General features: G+C 35.4%; 1 protein-coding gene and 1 pseudogene across 1 annotated transcript in view; both read left to right on the top strand.

The window, feature by feature from the left end:
* Nucleotides 1-4,277: 4,277 nt before the first annotated feature.
* Nucleotides 4,278-8,377, top strand: LOC110039313 (annotated as a pseudogene).
* Nucleotides 8,378-11,517: 3,140 nt separating this feature from the next.
* Nucleotides 11,518-20,253, top strand: part of LOC110039303 — a 28,231-nt gene continuing 19,495 nt past the window's right edge. Inside the window, exons 1-2 of the mRNA XM_020744327.1 lie at nt 11,518-12,451; nt 15,416-16,051. Of these exons, the coding sequence (XP_020599986.1) occupies nt 11,525-12,451; nt 15,416-16,051 (1,563 nt within the window). The 5' untranslated portion in view covers nt 11,518-11,524. The remainder of the gene's footprint in view (nt 12,452-15,415; nt 16,052-20,253) is intronic.

The raw sequence follows: 20,253 nt of genomic DNA, 5'->3' as shown, positions 1-20,253 counted from the left end.
GCTTGACTCCAGCGTACCTAAAGAAATCAGATTTTCTTTTTAGCTATGGTGCGTACCTGACATTTTTCAGTACTCGTTCAACTCCATCAAACATCCTTATCCTGATTGATCTACTTCTAATGACCCTGTGAGCTTTATTGTCTCCCAGTAGAACGGACCCATCATTTTCCTTTTATAATGTTTCGAACCAGTCTTTGTAAGGATACATGTGGAAAGAACACCCTAAGTCGAGGAACCACTCCTTACTGGATTCAGATTCTGTGATCACAAGGGCCTCAATAGAATCGTAGTCATCAGAGGCTACGCTTGCTTCTCCTGATTCTTCTGACTCTTCTTGGTACTTATTCTTCCTGTCTGGGCAGTTCCTCTTGAAATGACCGTCCTTGTGACAATGATAACACTTGAAAGATCCCTTTGATGACTGATAACAATCATCTTTGCTTGATTTTGATCTGTACTGACTATTTCTTAAATCTTTCCTGTCTGATCTTCCTCTGACAATAAGACTGTCTCCGCTGACTTCCTTGTCCCTGTCATGCTTCCTCTGAAGTTCTTTGGCTCTAATCAGAGATTGAACCTCCTCTAGAGCAATAGTCTGCACCCTTCCATAGAGCATCACATCTTTGAAATGCTTGTAGCTCTTAGGAATTGAGTTTAGCAACAGCAGTGTCTTGTCCTCATCGTCCATCTTGACATCAATATCGATGTTCTCGAGGTCGTCGATGATCTTATTGAACTCGTCGATCTGCTCTGAGACGAATTTTTCTTCATGCATTTTGAAGGAGTATATGTGCTGCTTCAGAAAGAGCCTATAGAAAGAGTAGACACTCCTCTGCGTCTAGCGGAACAAATCAGGAATTTCTCCTTTGCCTCTCGCATGAGAATAACTGCCTCTCAAGATCCGTCGCGCCTCACCAAACTGCGCAGGTCCTCCTGCTTCGCGAACTCCCGAACAAGGAACTCCCCGAACCCTTCTCGCGTAATCTCCCCCTCTTTCCTCTGGTCGAGCTGCTCGCAAGATTGCTGAACCAATAGAGCTCTCATCTTTACTCTCCATAGGTTGAAGTCGTTCTTCCCGTTGAATTTCTCAATGTCAAATTTGGCGAAACTAATTGTCGTGGCTAGGATTTCTTCCAATGAATTCTACATGCTGCCCTTCCAAGAACTACGTTGAAATCACCAAAATGTTGTACTATTGTATAACAACCAAAAGTTTTCAGCCTAAACCTGCCTTTTAATGCATTGCTGTCTAAGAAATTCTCACCAAATTTCTTACATTCTCCCCGTGAACTCCATTGCCTTCGCCAACCGAACAGTGAGCTCTGATCCCTTCTGGCAGAGATCACACCTGTTCACCAGAGAAAACTTCATGATATGTGATCGAGCCTCCTTCTCGCAGGCACTCCTCTGCGTCCAACAGAACAAATTAGGAATTCCTTTCCTCCTCTGCCTCTCGCACGAGAATAACTGCCTCTTCGAAGCTGTCGCGCCTTGCCAAACTGCTCAGGTCCTCTTGGTTCACGAACTCCCGAACAGGGAACTCCCCGAACCCTTCTCTGCGCGATCTCCGCCTCTTCCCTCTGGCGGAGCTGCTCGCAAGACCGAACTCCTCCTCTGAAATCCTCTGCTGACAGCTCTGTTGCAAATTTTCGGCTCTCGCTCGTGGATTGTTCCTCCTCCGTCTCGCCGAACCGCACAACCTGCGGTGCGAATCCACTCGACCAGTCGATAAAAGCTTCCACTGCTCACCGAATCTGTCGTGATTCGGCTGCCTGCGACGCGATCTGCTCGCTCCTCTGTTCGTGAATGTCGAACTCCTCTTCTTCTTCGCTGGTCGTGAACACCTTTACGCGGACACCTCTAGCCGAGAAGTATGAATCTTCCCACAGACGACGCCAATTGTTGTGAGATATGTACTTCCTGGTATATAAATAAGACACAAAGAACACAAGCAAATACAAACCGTTTACGTGGTCAGATGATCCCATTTTTGAACAGTACGATAGATGATCCCATTTTTTAACAGTTCTAATCCCTTTTTATGTGATCAGAGTAACAATATGCCAGATATGAACGACCAATTTTACTTGGTTTTTTCATAAATTAAATAAAGTTGTAGAGAAATTGTTGAATACAGAGACCAAAAGTATTTCTCCCTTGCTCTCTCTCTCTCTCTCTTTATATATATATTATATATATATATATATATATGATTTTAGTCATCTACAAACATATCTCATAAAGGAATATTTCGTAAAGGCATAAGTTCTTCATTAAAGTCAACGATCTTATTTTGTATTTTAGTTTTCATTTTAGGTGATGAGATATCATCTGCAACTGTATAGTTTGAATTTTATAATTCTCGATCGTTGCAGGTCTATTCAAGTCTAATAGTACTCAAAGATTCTCCATTTCAAGTGTCAAATTTATTAGAATGATCCTCAATAAAAGATGAGTTTGATATATACTAACAATGGAGTTTATATCATCTCAAACTTACTTCATCTCTCTTCAAATTGTCTTCAAAATCTAAGAAAGAACTTATAAAACTAGTTTTTTTCTTACGCTAGTTGTAAACATCAACATTTTATGCGGGTGTTCTTATTTTAAAAAAAATGTTTTAGATAGTCACAGGGTTTAAGAAGACCAAAAAATAAGATTTTAGTGCATTAATGTTTAGTAACAATCACATTTTATAATAAAACAAAAGTGACTATCATTAGGGCTGTCAAAAAAGCTCGTTGTCGGCTCGTTAAGTAGCTCGTGTTTGGCTCGTTCGTTAAGTAAACGAGGCGAACACTAACAAATTTTTAAAGCTTGAATTATAAACGAGCCAAACACGAACAACTCCTTGTTCGCTCGTGTTCGGCTCGTTTTAGCTCGAAATAAAGAAATTATATAACTATTTATATAACAATATATTACATATATTATTTATATAATAATATATTATATATATTTATATCTAAGTTTAAATCATAACACCTCATGTGACAATGTGGTTAGTGCATTCTTTTGTATATATTTGATCAATGTTCGAATCTCACACTTTACATTTATTTTTCTCAATTTAAGTTAAACGAAACAATTTCGAGCCGAACACGAACACAAATATTTTAATCGAGCCGAACATGAACACACCGTTCACAAGCCGATTTCAAACACGAACTATTTCGAACGAGCCGAATGCTAGCCCAGCTTGAGCTCGCTCAAGCCCGGCTTGTTTACAGCCCTAACTATCATAAAGTATATTGCAATTATCAAAATCTCAGGCAAGTTTAACGATAGAGTATCAACAATCATTGAATATTTTGATTTTACTTTTCTGTGTTCATATCACCCTCAAATTCGCTTAGAAAACTATATATTGCTTTTTGTTGAATTACAAAGAAGATGTTAACAAAAGTTAACAGTTGAATCATTGAATTATAATGAATTTAACATCAACCTTATTTAAGCAAAAACTCAATCAAAAAAATGATTTGAATATTGGACCCTGTCCGCAAGATGAAAATTTTCCCTTTAGTCTTGAAAAGATTTTCTTAGCTTGAAGTTTTGAGTTTGATTTTTTTTTTTCTAAAAATATTTGGATTTAAGAATTCATTTTGACATGAAACTAGTGAAGGATAAAGTCAAAATTGAAAAATAAAGCTAAGGATCTGTTTAGCGTTGTCCCAGAAAGCTGTTGCAGGGAAGTTGCTGTAGAGAAGTTTGTTGTCTGTTTGTTTCAGCTATGAAAAAGCAGTTGTGAGAGCAAATGTTTATAGAAAAATAATCATTCTGACTCTTTTTAGTAAAGTTGTTTAAAACATAGTTGTGACAGCCACATATTTAATATTTCAGAAGCAGAAATTAAAAACAGATAATTACACATGTTTAGTAAAGTTGTATTTGAATTTTTAAAACAAAAAATGGGGATGTTTTTAATGTGATAAGAAAGATTTAGATGGTATTAAATTTAAACAAATAAAGTTTCGATCACAGATATAAATAAGTAAGAATTGGGTGGCAAGTATGTCAACGCCACTCAATTATTTCTTTCAGGCCCAACTCTAAGCCCATGGTCTCAAGTTTTTAATAAAAAGCCCTTCTCCCTTAACCTCAGCTCACTACCTGTACCTGATTTTATCTTCAGCGAGAAGGGCAGGGAGGTAGAAGCTTGGGAGGCCAGTAGGAGCCTTATCTCATCCTTCTGGCTAGCCTTATCACACATGTCTGTGTTTCCCCTCTCTTCCAGAGCTTCTCGTCCGTATCCTTTCTAGACCTTCCTTCCATTAATGGTCTCAGGTAGAAGCAGCGAAAAGGGAAAAAGGAGAACGATGAGAGTTTTGAAGATCAACTCATGTCGCAATCCATTCGTGGCCTTACCTGTCGAAGTTGAAGCGTCTGGGAGCAAATAATAGAAAAGTAACGTGGGTCACGGGGTCTCACCTACAGCCCGCGTTTCGCTCAAATTCGTGGCAGCAGCAAGCAAAATACCGCGCCAAACAACCATTTTTGGCGGCCTCCTGCGGCACCGGGCAGAAAAACCCATGCCAAACGGTTAAATAGAATCATCAACTAACGCAATCAATATTCATGCAGATCAACGTGATTGCAATAAATTATTTATATTTTTTGTAACATGCACGCGTGCTCACATATATAAGTTACAATTGGAGAATTATATAATATTTACATACATTCATATATCGATGAGCAGCATATACCATCAAATGATTTCAATTAGATCGTCATTAATTTCTTACTTCATCAGATAACAACTCTAAAGTCCGAATCTCAACAACTTCAAAGCAAGAAGATAGGAGAAAATATTATATTTGGATAATATATAGATATATATATATATATATATATATATATGATCGGGAGATTGGACGTAATATTTTTTTCTGTTCAAAATTAATGTCTTTGCTCTTTATAATTACTTACCTAAATTAAAAAGTTAAAAAGCTGAGATAAGTAAATATGATAGCATGCTGACATCTCCTTCTCCTCTCAAAATCGCAAAAGGGTTTCGACGGCGAGAGCTTAGGGTTTGCCGTTTGTGTTCGTCTACTAAAATATCTTCTATTTCTCCTCGGATAGTCAGTTGCTCGGTATTTTTGCGCTCGATATTCTTGCTTGGTTGCTCGTTTGGCTACCGAGGTGCTTATCTTCTTGCTTCGTTGCTCAGTATTCTTGCTTCATTACCTTTTTTTTGTGACATTTAGCTCGACTATCGTGTATTTGTGTGGTTATTCGTGCAGGTATTATCATTTGTTTTGTGATTCTACTACTGCCTCTAGATCTTTTTTTATATATATATGGATGGTTTTGTGAAAAATATCATGCTTTCTTTCTTTCGTTTTTCAAAACAATAAAACATATGACATGGGATTTACAGTCAATTTATGATGCTTCTATTTCAGCTCCATGAATTAGGAAATAGGATTTTCAGTTCATAAGAAGCATTTTCTGTAGCAAGTAATCCAAGAAATGTTTGTTGTGAATCCTGAAGGCCTCACACAAAGAATTTGAGGAAACTAGGACATTATAGATTGTGTAATTAAAATATTTTTGTATCATTGGATCATCTTCTGAGGGGCATAAATTTCCAAGTTGTTTGGGAATAGCTGCAAAACATTGTTAGTGGTATCAATATTTGTAGCATGAATGTGAAAACCATAATTAAATATCATTTTGTATTGTTCTTTATGTGCGCACTATAATTAGTAAATATAAAGGTTGAAGGGTTTGAATTTTTGTGTCAGATGGGTACATGTGCTTATCCATCATGATTTATTGTTGGATTGTTTTTATAAGGTGGATGCGACAAATTTTGTTGTCAATTTTTCTCGATTACTATATTGTTGACAACAATATGGTAGATAATCTTATTATCATGTTCTAAACTCATCTCTTCTTTACTTTCTCCTTCTCAGATGTGGTTCTAAAAGGGTGGTTACCTTGGACATCCATCTATTTGCATGCTAGATACGATTCATATGTATATTAAAATGACATGTACATGACTGATGCAGACCCTCAAATGCTATGTAGTAGAAATCATGTGGAGAAGTTTCTCCTATAAAAAATGATGAATAAGACTGTTTCATTAATTATTTGTTCTCCCTCCCTCCCTCCCTCCCTCATATAATGTGTTAATATGTATGCATCTATGTATTTGGTATGGCAATATTGTGAAGCAAATTTTATGTTGCTTTAATTTTATTGACACATGCAATAGTTTCTTTATTGTACTGTGCTGCATAGATTTATTTGATTCATTTTTATGACCTGAATAACATAAGATATTAATAGAGGCTATGATGATTATAATTGACAAAATCCCATTATTGGTATGGCATATGTTTGCAACTATTTTAAGATAAGTATAAAAAAAAACTTGTCTAAAATTATTATTCTCTTTCTTATTTTGCAAGGCAGCACCTGTTTGCAATCATTTTACGATAAGAATAAAAAATGTTGCCTAAGATGATTATTCTTAATCTTTCATATTTTGGAAGGCTACAGGTGTTTGCAACCATTTTAAGATAAGAATATGAAAGGTTGCCAAAGATTATTGTTCTTATTCTTTCATACTTTGGAAAGCAACACTTGTGCAAACCAAAATGGAGGATTATAATTGTAAGGTTTGAATTGAGAGGTTGATGTAACTCATTTTGGTGCATGCAATACTTGTATTTAATTATCATAGTAGATCTACTAACGAAGTTGTACAAATGACTTAACATTGTTCAATTGAGTATCGGCTTTGAAGTCAGAAAGTTAACAACCTACTGAGGCTGTTAGAGCTATCAAAGATTAATAATCGGTGAACATTTATCCATATTTTAGCTATAATCTTATTTGTCACTATAATTGCACCAACTCTTTCAGGAGTACTTCTTTCACATTTTCTCTATAAATGTAAATCAACCGATCCACCTAAGAAAAACAAATAAATTTGTGAGAGCGCTGATGTAGCAATAATGACATACAATATTAGAGAGAACAGTCTAAATGGATTGTGAATCAATGTCCAAATGATTAATGATGTTAGACATAACTAACATCATTAAAATGTTAAACAATCTAACTTGCAGTAGATCTAATAATAGAGCTACAATAACATGTTATTAAATTGGACAATAATCAACACAATATAAAATGAGTGAACTTTTTAGATAACCCAAAAAATGACAATCGCTCAAAAATTCAATGATTTTAATTTTGGGTCGAATAAAGAGAGGATCAAAATAAACGACACAAGTTTGAGCCAGAAATTTTGCATTAATTTTCTTTCGAGCCGACCACAATTAAGCTCAAAGTCAGAAGACTAACAACTTACCAAAGCTTTCATGGTTGTCGAAGATTGATAATCTGTCTAAATATTTTCGAACTTTTGGAACTTGTATTGTTTGTCACCATAGCTATACCAAAACTTGTACGAGTTTATTTCTTTTGCATTTTATTTTTCAAGTAGAATGCTCATCATTAATCTAAACATTCTCATCCCCACAAATCTCATATGAGATTAACTGCACACCTCAAAATATATTCTTTAAAGTAAATATTTCATAAGATATAATAATTTTTATTATATTCTCCAATGCGAATCTAATTTACTATTCAAAAATCAAAATTTAATTAAATATCTAATTTTTAAATTCCAAAATTCACTTGAATCAAGTTTGCCCTCTCCTCGGGCGGAAATCGCGCGGATATCGACGCCGTTGTTTCTTTCCGAGGCCACCTGCTGTCTACCCTTCAACACGACTGCCCGATTCTCTGCCGTGGTTTCCCTCCTTTTAATGGCAGCTCCGCGAAGCTCCTTTCATGGCTGATTCTCTCTAGCCTCACCCTCCTCCTAGTCAATCACAGAGAGAGAGAGAGACGATGGCGGAAGATACCTGGATGATAGAGTGAGACAAAGAAGAGCTGAAGAATTTAGAAGCTCATCATCCATCGCGATTCGATTAACTGAAGCTCGAGCTCCAATCCCTCATCTCTGATTACGATCTCGATCCTTCTTTATCCAATCTCCTCTCCTCCTCCACCTCTCCCTCTGCCAGCACGCTAGGTTCGTTTTCCCCTGTACCTGCTCCGATTGAACCCATTTTTGTCGCGTTTTTATTGTTTCGTCTCTGTGTTCGCCGCTGATTTGTAGTGTCGTCGAATCGGCGGAAGAGGAGAGGGGGGGAATTGCGCGGGGAGGAATTAGGGTCAGGTTTGGAGATGGGGAAGAAGATGAGGTAGTCGTCGGAGGAGAGGGCGGAGATGGCTATTAGAAGGGCAAAGGCTTGCCTGAGGAGGATTCAGATCTTCATGGAGAGTTTTCTGCATTAGGGTTTTCTTTCTTTCGAAGTTGTTTATGAGGAAGATTACAAAGAGCAGCAGCGAGGAGGAGAAAAGCTGTATCGGTTTTTTGGTGGCCCGGTTAAATGCGAACAGAATGTGCTCTTCGGCCTTTTTGATCGACCCACGAAATTTTTGTTGGCCCACTACCTTGAATATTAGCAACAATGAAATGTTTTGTTTTTATTATTATTATTTTGTTTACCCGTTTTTTATATAAAAATATATTAAAAAGACATAAAGTCGGTATATTTTATTCAAACGTTTGGTTGTGATGATGCCTAAAAATTCTTGAATATATATATTTTTTAATTTGAAAGTGATTTTGCCGTTATCCTAATAGAGGGCAATATTTGTGGTAAATACCAAATGACTCCTGACTTTTGATCGGTAAACTCTTAGTTTGTTGACCCGTGATTGATCTACTTGTTGTTAGCTAGCCTCTAACTAATCAACATATGGTTTGTCGGGTTACTCTGGTTTGTCATCCTTCAGTCGACTAACCTTTGGTTAGCCGGCCTCTGATTGGTCGACATTCGATTGGCTAGCATCTCATCTGTCAACCTCAAGTTATTCACGTGCGATTATCCTACTTCAGAGGGCCTTGCATTCTTTCATGAAGCAAACCTTTCGAAAATTTCCTTGCTCTGAATCGTCGGATCCATGGAATATTTGATCAAACACCTTTTAGTTGTATTCTGCTTATATACAAGCATTATTGTAGGATATATTATTCAATTCAATAAAAATCAAAATAAATATTTTCGTGAGAGGGTTGGTGTAGCTATAGTGGCATACAATATTAGAGGAACACGTCTTAATAAGTTTAACACCTAAAAAATTAAATTATTCATTTAGCCAAACAAGCCCTTAGAGCAGGATTCAAGCTGGATTTAACAAAAATCTTACCAGACGATCATTTGTTCAAAATAAAGACTCAGATTTGACATATCCAGATTTTAGGTGCTCTGATTTGAATTTGTTCCATATGAAATTTAAGTTATTAGGATTAAATATATCCTATAAACCCGAATTTACTAAATCTTAATAATCTTAAATTAAACCCTGCAAATGTATGTGCGATTTATTAAATCCGAGATTGACAGTTGATATCTATGGAACCCAGGTTCATGAACTCTAGAGCTTTCAGGTTAAACCCAGCTTTAGATTCGTTTCAAGACAGTCCCTCATTGATTTAGGCCTTGAAAAGATAGATTCGTTGAAGGGTTGTCCGACAACGGATTAGATTTAAGCTATTAGAATTTAGTAAATCTTGTAATTTCAGATTTACTAAATCCTGAATGATTTAAATCCAGAGAGTTATCTCGCGACATATGCAACACCGAAACTATAATTTTTTACGTACAAACCACAATTTTTTATGTGTTGTGTATCTAACACATATACTGCAATTTTTATATACAAATCAAACAATTCTTATTAATTACTTATATAACACCTAAACTTCAATTTTTACATAAACGGAATGTTTGGCGAAACAGAGGGAAGGATTTACGCGATAACTTTTTCTGTTGTTTGACTGACTTTAACGTAAATCTTACTTAAAAGCGGCTAGCAAATAGCCCCAAAAACTTAGATTTCTTTTTTTTCTTCTCTTTGAAAGGCCAACATTTTGCATCACAGAACATTGAGGATTTCACCTCGTCTTATAAAATTTTCCTTTAAGTCTAAGCATTGTTTTCTATCACACAATAAGCCGGATGTATTCCTCCACTTCAACCAACCAACTTGAAATCCAATAATCATATCTCCATCTATATAATCATCAATTTAAACAAGAGCCCGAGATAAGTAAAACATTTAAATCATTAATGATTTGATCACCCCTAGTTACAACTTTGCCACGAAAGCTACTACCACTAAAGTTACATGTTACATTTAATGTATTCAATTTTAGATCTACTGAAACAAAGGCCTTTAGACTCTAATGTCAACTTCCATAATTTTAGTTTTTCCTAAACTCTTTCTATAGTCTTATCCACAAGAAGTATATCACCGACAAAAAGCATATACCATGGTAAATCCTCCTGTAAATGTCTAGTTAGAGCATTCATAAGTAAAGCACATATGGGCTTAAAGTTGATCCCTAATGTAATCCAACTCACATAAGAAAATATTTGGTCAAATCTCTTTCTAGTAGATAAACCTTAAACCCTAATCACATTCCTCCAAAGAAATGAAAATAAAAACAAAAATAAAGCTGAGAAGTTACCTTCCACGTTCGTTTCAGATAGGACAGGAGCATGAAGACGAAAATGACTTCGGTAAGGAATGTGATGGTTTTGGATGAAATAGAGAGAAAGCTTCGGCAGATGATTCGACAAGAGGTGGGGGGCAGTGATTTTGGCAGTATAATGGATTATTTCCGATGGCTTATAAACAACTTTAAATCCATCGGTTCTAAACACTATTACCGGTGGGAAATTTTATCACTTCTTAGAAAAACACGCTGGTTAATATCTCGCCAGATGACATGCCTTTAAAGATAACTAATGAAGTATGACCGTCGATTAATATTTGCTTATAGTTGTCGATTTATTGCATCAATCATAATTAAAACTGTCGGAAAAAAAATATTACTGTTGACAAGCGCTGACTTGTCTTCTAGTGAAGCCGTCACAAATAACTCAGATCATAAACCGTCACTAGATCAATGAAAAATAGAATAGTTTTTTTTAATGCAAATTGAGGTAGTTGGTTTTGCTGTCGATTTCAGCACTTTTTCCTATGCAGCTTATAAGACTGTCACTAAAAAGATTATTTATTATAACGACGTGCCACATCTAATTGCAGTAATAATCATATATTTGAAATAAGATTACTGCAAATGATTATATACAAATTATCTATATTATATGTACTAATTTCAGGAAGGGCATCTTTTTTTTTTCAACAAGAAAACCTTTTATTTTTATTTAAATTCAAAAAATAAAAAGGAAAAAAATATTGGATCTACAATATTATACTGTTATTACTCTAAGAATAACTATTTAACCTATAATATTTTTATTTTCTTCTTCTATTAAAATCAAATTGGGGCGATAGAATTTTAGCATAAAATTTATTATTTAAACCTATGTTTTTAAATTTTTTTGACATGCAAGTAAATTGAAATATTATTTATTGTCCACTTTCAGAAGCAGAGAGAGAGAGAGCGAGAGAGATGGCGCTGATCCTTCCACCAAACGTCCCAACTGATAAGGGAATAGCAGCACTACTAACGCTCTCCCTCACCATCTTTTTGCTCTTTCTCATCCGTTTAAAACGCAAACATGGAGATGAAAAGCAACTCCTTCCTCTCCCGCCCGGCCCTCCCGGCCTGCCGATCCTTGGCAACCTTCCCTTCCTCAAGCCAGACCTCCACCGCTACTTTGCTGGACTAGCCAGATCCTACGGCCATGTCTTCAGCCTCCGCCTCGGCTCCAAACTATGCGTTGTTATCTCCTCCCCTTCCGCCGCCCGTGAGATCTTTAAAGATCAAGACGCGGCCTTTGCAAACCACGTCGTCCCCGCCGCAGCTTTCTTCTACTTCGGAAATTCAAATCTTGACATGCTTTGGGCTCCCAACGGCAAGCACTGGCGCACGCTGCGCAAAATAGCAGTTCGAGAAATGCTCAGCTCCTCCAGCATCGAAGCACTGTCCCCACTTCGCTGCCGGGAAATGCGGCGCACTGTGGGCGCGGTATGGCACCAGGCGAATTTGGGCGAGGCGGTGGAAGTCCGGGAGACCGCGTTTCTGACCATACTTAACATGACGACAAGCATGCTGTGGGGGGAACCGGTGTCCGGCAGCGGCGAGGGGAAGGAGTTTAGGCGGGCGATCGAAGGGCTTGTAGACCTCTTCTCGGCGCCCAACGTCGGGGATTTCTTCCCTGTGGTAGCGCCGCTAGACCTACAGGGATTAGGGCGGCGGATGAGGAAGCTCTCGGAGTGGATTAATAAGTACCTGGAGGAGATCGCGGAGAAGAAGAAAGAGAAGATGGCGAGTGGGGAGAGGAGCAGGGACGTGTTGGAAGCTTTGCTGGACATCGTCGAGGAAGGGAACCCGCAGGAGCCTTTCACCATGGATGACCTCTTTAAATTGATGGTGGTGAGTGCCGAGTGCTAACTCACTGATTTCCAGCTGATTCAGCTTTCTGTTGAGCCACAGTTTCCTTAGAAGTTGCATTCATTTATTTTTTTTTTCTGCATTTATTTCTTATATTTATTTTCAAACTTCTTAAAATAATTAAAAAATTCTGTCTAATTTAAATTATTTCCAAACCTGGCTCCATCATTCGAAGTTGTTTGATCAAAATAATTACATAAATAAATATTAATAAAATAATTAAATGTAACTGAAAACAAAATGTTTAATTTATATTCATATTGATATTAAATTATAATGTATTATTAATAAATATATAATTAAATAAAATTTAATTATTCAATTTTTTGAAATTTAATATCATACAAATATTCATCATAGGACAAGACACTTGTTTTTAAAGAAATAAATTTATTCTAAAAATTTTATAAATAACTTGGACCATATACAAGCTTTATTCGTATAATCAGAGTCCTAAAAATATTCAAGTATTATTTATTTATTAATTTGAACAAACATTCTCATTAGGGGTGTAATATATATAAATATAAATTTTATTTTAAGGTGAATTTCAAAATCATTGAATCTATTTCAATGTGGGTGTTATATATAAATAATAAATACTTGATTCATCTTAAAACTGATCTGATGATTTTTATATTTGTTAGAAATAAACAAAAATAATCTATTATTCAATTTTGTGAGAATAATAGGATCGTTCAAATGACTTATTTTAAAATTTCAATATCTTTATTAATAAATTATAATCACAAAGAAACCATATAATTCCTATGTGTCTATATAACTAATTTCTAAATTTTATTTTCTTACATTATACTTTAATGTCATAAATATCACATTAAAATACACATTGAAAAAAAAAATTAATTTTAGTGATATTATAAATTTAAATATAATATAGGTAAATGGTAAAATTTAGATGCCAAATATTGGATTATTTAGGCATTATAAATGATATCCATATAAATTAAAAAGATATTTAAAAATAATGCCAGCCTATAATTAGTACCAAGGCGACGGCCAAATTATTCTTCGACATTCTTAACCCAATACTTAGTATTTTCTACATATAAGTCAAGGTTGGCTGTGACTTCAAGCCAAATTTTATTTTATTTTTCTTTTTGTGGAAGCCGTACTTGGGAATTTTTTTTCCTCAAATTCATTTTTATTGCATCCTTGGATTAATTTATTTTCCGTAGTTCCATTTATAGCTGGCTCGTGTGGTGCCACTCACATGTATATAAAATTTAATGATGTGTGCTAGAAAATTCACGGCGATAGACTAATGGTATCGTCTAAGCGTTGCACGAGAATTCAACACACACTCAGGTAAAAGAAAACAATCAGTAATGAAATCAGAAGTTCTTATGTGGAAAACCCGTAATGGGTAAAAACTATAGGGCCCAGTCCGATTGTAAAAATCAACCATAAATTAATGATTGCAGAGACCCTTGTCCCACATACCGGAAATAATTACTAAATTTTTCAAGTTACAACGTCGATTGACGACGTTTGGTTGGTGTTGGTAGACAACGATTGGTGGTGATCGACGATGGTCAGGGTGGTTGACCATGGTTGGTGGTGGTTAGCAATGACAACAGTGCTCGACGGGGGTTGGTGGTTGCCTATGACGGTCGACAGTGGTCGATGAAAGTCGGTGGTGGTCGATGGAGGTTGGTGGTGGTTGACGGAGGTCAGCGGTGGTCGAAGACGGTAGAGGGTGATTGTTGGAGGTCGGCTATGGTCGATGACGGTCGCTAGTGGTCGACAGTGGCCGACAATGATCGACGGTGGAAAAGATGGTGCTGAACTTCATATCCTTCTCAATGCTTTAAGTTCTCTCTCAAGGCTAAAGCCTCTACTCATGAGAGTGGTGTGGCTCTATCTATAGTGTTCTGGGTGCAATTAATGCAAGCATATGAACCATTTTAATGGGAATGTCCGGAGAGTTTTCTTCAATCAGAAGATGTTTAATGAAAATTTGTGTGTCTTAACAATGTCAGAATTGAACAATCTTGGACTCGTTAGATTTGTCTTGTCGAGAAGCTCGATTCGACTATGAACTCGTCAGATTCGACATTTGTTTGACCTTTCAAATGTGCCCAAAAATCTTCTAAATATGATTTAATGACTAGATCTGAGCTTGATTTGAATAGAATTTGACTAATTTTGACATCATTAGGTCCGTCTCATTGAACGGGCCAATTTGACTATAAGTTTGCTGAAATTGAAGTTCTAGATGACTCTTAATTGAAATGAATGTTTCTTGTTAAAAAATTATCTTGAAATTCATGTCAGACGATGTAATTTGTTGGTGGCTTATCAAAATATATATATATATATATATATATCATTAGTAAGAGTTTCAATATACAAATATATATATATATATATATTACTCCTTTAAATGCATAGGTTTATTAATGGAGCACTTCAATGCTTTAAACCTTTGCATTAAAAGGAGTATTTTATTTTTTAAACATATAGCAATGTCATTTTTATTGTGATATTAAAAATTTGAGTGATATATTCGCATATAAAAATGTTTAGGTGTGATACATCTAATTACATTAAAATTGTGTGCTATATAATTTTGAATCTATATCGTCTCAAAATGTGGAAGCACATAATTAAACTTTTCAAATATTCTATTAGTTTATTCTGATAATAAATTAATCATCAGAACGATTTTCAAAATTATCCATTTTTTTCTTTTGAATGAGTGTGATATATAAATTAATAAATTATATACATTCTATTGTATTCCAAAATGTTAAATTTCTTAAGCCGTGCATATTGACCAAGTACCATTTACAACCCTAATTTTCTGCTCTTAAATCATTATCTAATGAGACATTACGCTAAACAAATTTAAAGCCAGATCAAAATTTCTCTAATCTTTCCATAGACTGTTGGCATGAATTGCTTCATTATTTGTCATTTCAGGATATTATAGGAGGCGCAACCGACAACGCTACCACTGTGATAGAATGGTCAATGGCCGAGTTGCTAAACGACCCAAAAAAAATGAAAATTGCTGAGCAAGAGCTTGACGATGTCGTTGGAAAGCAGCGCAACGTGGAAGAATCTGACATTCCGCAGCTCAGCTACTTGTCCGCCGTCGTAAAAGAATCACTTCGCCTCCACCCACCAGCTCCCCTGCTCATCCCCCATTGCCCGAGTTCTCACTGCACCGTCGGCGGCTTCTCTGTTCCAGCCGGAACCACCGTTCTCATCAACGTGTGGGGGATTCACAGGGATCCGAACTTATGGGGAGAAGATGCCGAAGAATTCAAACCAGAGAGGCACTTGAAAGGCATTAAGGAAAACAGTGATTTTCATCTTGGAGGGAATGATCAGTTTTATTACATGCCATTCGGGGCTGGTAGAAGGGTATGTGTGGGGATCGCAATGGCGGAGAAGATGGTTATTTACACTTTGGCTTCTCTCCTGCATTCTTTTGAGTGGGGGTTGCAGGAGGGTGCGTTGCTCCAGCTTCGAGAGAAGTTTGGGACTATTTTAAGGAAGGCTGAGGAGCTCGTTGCGGTGCCGGCGGTGAGGTTGGATAAGCCGGAGCTTTACGTTTAGTTGGCGATGATCATTTTTATAAGAATAAATGCTTTACCGTTCTAAAATGCAATATCAAATTTCTGATCTATTGAATATGGAGAATAATTAATACGTGCAAACTTTATGCATGAAGCTCTGTATGGGCTAAATGTATAACTATGTCTACTTACCGAGTGAGTGTTCTATTTGCATAATTCTATAGTACTGTCTGCTCTTATTTACTTCATATGTCATTAGTATAATGATAATACTTAAATGAATACTTAATACATGGTGATTGTATACCATTAAATTCCTTATTTTGTATGTAGTTTATGCGAAATAATTTTTTATTTACACAACTTAACCACAAAACGCTAATCAAAGTATTTTAAAATAGATTTATAGTTGGCATCCGCAAAACAATATATTTCAGCACTGCGCCTTTATTAGTTTGGGTGGCTTTCACGGTGGCGTTTGCGAAAATGCCACCAAGGATATGAGTGTTTCTACACTGTATCTTTTGCCTGTTATCCCTCTTTCTCCTCGTGTTTTACCGTATTGTCCCCATATTACCTTCATGCGGTTTCTCCTTTCTCCCCCTCGCTACTATAATCCATCTTGTTTGTTTGGTTATCTGTCTCCTCCAAAGGTATCAAAAGCTAAACTTTAAATCTCCGTCTTGTTCTCCTTCTAGTTTTTGTTAAGATTCTGAAGCTAGGGTTGAGCCCTTCCCTCTCCTCATACTCTTATGATATATGATTCTGAAGTAATGGCTTTTATGAAAGATTTGGTTTATGCTGAGAATTTGGCTTTTCGGTTTGAAATTAATCATTGATTTTGCAATGACATATTGGTATTAGTGTTTGTTAAGCTTTGATTTTATGTTGAGAAATCGGTATATTGTCGGTTTATTATTCTCTAGTTTTGTTGTTCTTTAATTTTTTTCTCAATTTATCATTCCATAAGTGGGGTAATTTTTTCTTCGATTTGTTGTGTCCTTTATATCATTTTGGTTTATGATAGCGGTCTGTTGATCATTAGAGTTATTCTGAGAGTTGTTTGAGTAGTGCATTTCAGCTATGATGATGCCCTATTTTGCACTTGTGTTCTTTTGATTACCGATTTCCTTATGTGTTTTATTATTTGAGTGAAAATGTTTTAGGCAGGGTATAAAATGTTTGTCATGTGTCTTATTCTCATGGTTCTCTAAGCTTGACATTGATAGTAATGGCTTGTCTTTATATTATGGGCATTGAAGATCTTTATAGTAATTGGTTGTTACCTTTATAAGAAAGTTAGGTAACAAAATATAAAATGGGTTGATTGATGTCTGATCAGGATGGCTTGTCAATTGGTTGAATGTGATCACTTGAGAGAATATTAGATATTATAATGATGTTATTTGATGAGTTAGGCTTTTCCCCTCATATTCAGAGACCAGTTATTTTGATGAGTCATACAATCTTGGGGATCTGTTAGATGGACTATTGTGATACCATGTTTTTCTATGTATATGAATTCTTCATTAAATATTCCAAGGCAACTAAAATTTCCTTTTTCATAGGTGCTTTGTCTTGTTCCAATGGTTTGATGGCAGATTCTTCATGCATTTATATTGGCATCAAGATATCATGATGATGAGTTATTTTGCGGGAGTGATCGAAACATTTATGTACAAACTTTCAAATGAGCTCAGCTTATTATCCCCCAAATGGATGGGAAAAAAGAGTGATAAGAAGGGCCTTAAATAATATGGTGTGTTGTCTAGCTGGAGATCAACCCAAATAATGCGATGATATGTTAAGCTAAGTTAAATTCACTTATAATTCACAAATAAATATATCTACATACTAAAGTATCAAATCATACTGTGAACATAACAATCCTTCCCCATATAAAATCAAAGTTGTAGAAAATATAGTTGTTAGTTTATCAGCTATTATCAAAGATGTTAAAATCAAGTTCATTTATAGTGCCCAATGTGTTACAAAGAATTTAAAATAAGAGAATATGTCATGGTCTACCTACGATAAGAATGGTTCTATTTTGGCACTTATGCAAAACTCAAGTCTCATAAATTGGGTCAATTTCCTATCTCTGAAAAACTCAAGAAAAATGCATATATTATTGCACTATCGCATATCAAACATTTCTTTGACATTCAATATTTCTGACATTTATGAGTATCATCCACCAGATATTATCATTACAACAAAACTTGAGTCATGTACTTTTAAACCAGAGGATTATATGATGTAGAAACTATAGTCTCATTGAACCTCACAATAAATTGTTTTTACCACTTGAGTTTATCATAGAGATTAGTCATCAGACTATGATACTTTACTTATAATTTTATTTTAATATTTTGATGTAGTTTAGCAAAGATTTTATAATTACTACTTGCTATATGAGGGAGTATCAGTGGTCCTTTTTGAGAGAAAATATATTGTCCGGAGTTTGGATGCAGTTTGTTGTCTGAACTCCAATAATACGACACTATTTGTAAAGTGGCAGAACCCACTTTTATGAATTAAAAAATTGTGAAAAGAACTATTTTTTTGTGCCACCCGACCCGAAGACTGCCTATCACATAAAAATATTATATTATGGTGATATTTTCATAGTATTCTGGTGGCATTCTAGTTATGGTGATATTATGGTTGTATTCTTGTAGTATTATGATATTATACTGGTGATATTATGATAGTATATTAGTTGTATTATGGTGGTATACTTGTGGTTTTCCAGTTGTATTTTCGTGATATTTTTATGGTATTCTTGTGATATTCTGGTTGTATTCTTGTGGTATTCTAGTTGTATTATCGTGATATTTTTATGGTATACTAGTGGTATTCAAGTGATATTTTGGTGGTATATTTGTGATATTTTGCTGATATATTTGTCATATTTTAGTAGTATATTTATGATATTTTGATGGTATGATATAGGTATACTTGTGGTATTTTATTGGTATACTTGTGATATTCTGATTATATACTAGTGGTATTCTTGTTGTATTATAGTGGTATTGTTGTAGTACTAGAGATATTCTGTTGGTATTCTGATAATATAATAATGATATTCTAGTGGTATTATAATGATATACTTATGATATTCTGTTTCTATTATAATGTTATTTTTGTGCTATTTTGATGGTATTTTGGTATACCAACAGAATACTACAAATATACAATCATAATGCCTAATCAAAAATTGGCTTCACTGGATCTACCTAAAGGGAAAACCTAAATACATTCCTGAACTTATATTTATGCATTAGATCTTTTACTAGTAGCGTTCTCATGAAGTTTCTATCATTTGAATATTCTAAGTGACTTAATATTATAGCATACAGTCATTCTTGAAATGAATAGAAGACTAGAACTCTTAAACTTGATGACTGGATAATCTTGTAGCTATAGAGTTAATTTAATTACTTGAATTTTTTTTTGAAAATCTCACTATGATATTTATTTAAATCAAACTTATAGTATTTCTGAATTAAAACTTTACTACAATAGATCATAACTTTTATATAGTACTAAAATTACATGAGGACAAGTAATAGTTAAGTTTAGGGGATTTTGACCAAAGGAAAATATGTTGAGATTTTCATACCTATTTTACATTGTTTTTGATGATATGGTACTTTAAAGAAATGTATTTTTGATGTTTTGTTGCAGGTATGATGAATTATGGTCATTGGAGCAAAACGATGCGAAAAGGAGCGAATTTGGAGCAAAAAGAACCAAAATGTGAAGATTTGAACTAGGGCGCCGACGGCCAGCCCAACGGCGCCGACGGAGAGAATTTTCTGAGACTCCAGATTAAATAGTTTAGAAGGCCCGCCGATGACGCCCTCAAGGCCGCCGATGACGCCCTCAGCCCAAAGATGCATTGAATGTGGACAATTTTTTGAGGGATGTTTAGGCAACTCTTAGAAAAACTCTTCCACATCTTTAAAAGAAGACTTTGGCCGAAAATGAGAGGAGGAGGCTCAAGAGTTGAAGGAGTTGGAAGGTTAGAACAACGTCCAAGAGCCCCATTAGTGTGTAGAGAGTCTAATTGTGAGGAATTCTTCGAGAGATTGTAAGAGTGGAGGAAAAGTGAGAGATTTCTTCCTCCTTGCCACTTCAAAGAGGAATTCTATGTGCTGTAAAGAAAGGAAGAGATTCAGAGGAACTTCGAGGAGTTTGCTTGGGGAGGAATTAGAGATAAGTGTTATTTTC

This window comes from Phalaenopsis equestris, unplaced genomic scaffold (genome assembly GCF_001263595.1).
Source record: "Phalaenopsis equestris unplaced genomic scaffold, ASM126359v1 Scaffold000002, whole genome shotgun sequence".
Classification (NCBI taxonomy): domain Eukaryota; kingdom Viridiplantae; phylum Streptophyta; class Magnoliopsida; order Asparagales; family Orchidaceae; genus Phalaenopsis; species Phalaenopsis equestris.
Note: the sequence above shows the minus strand (reverse complement) of the source record. Positions and strands in the feature narration are given on the sequence as shown.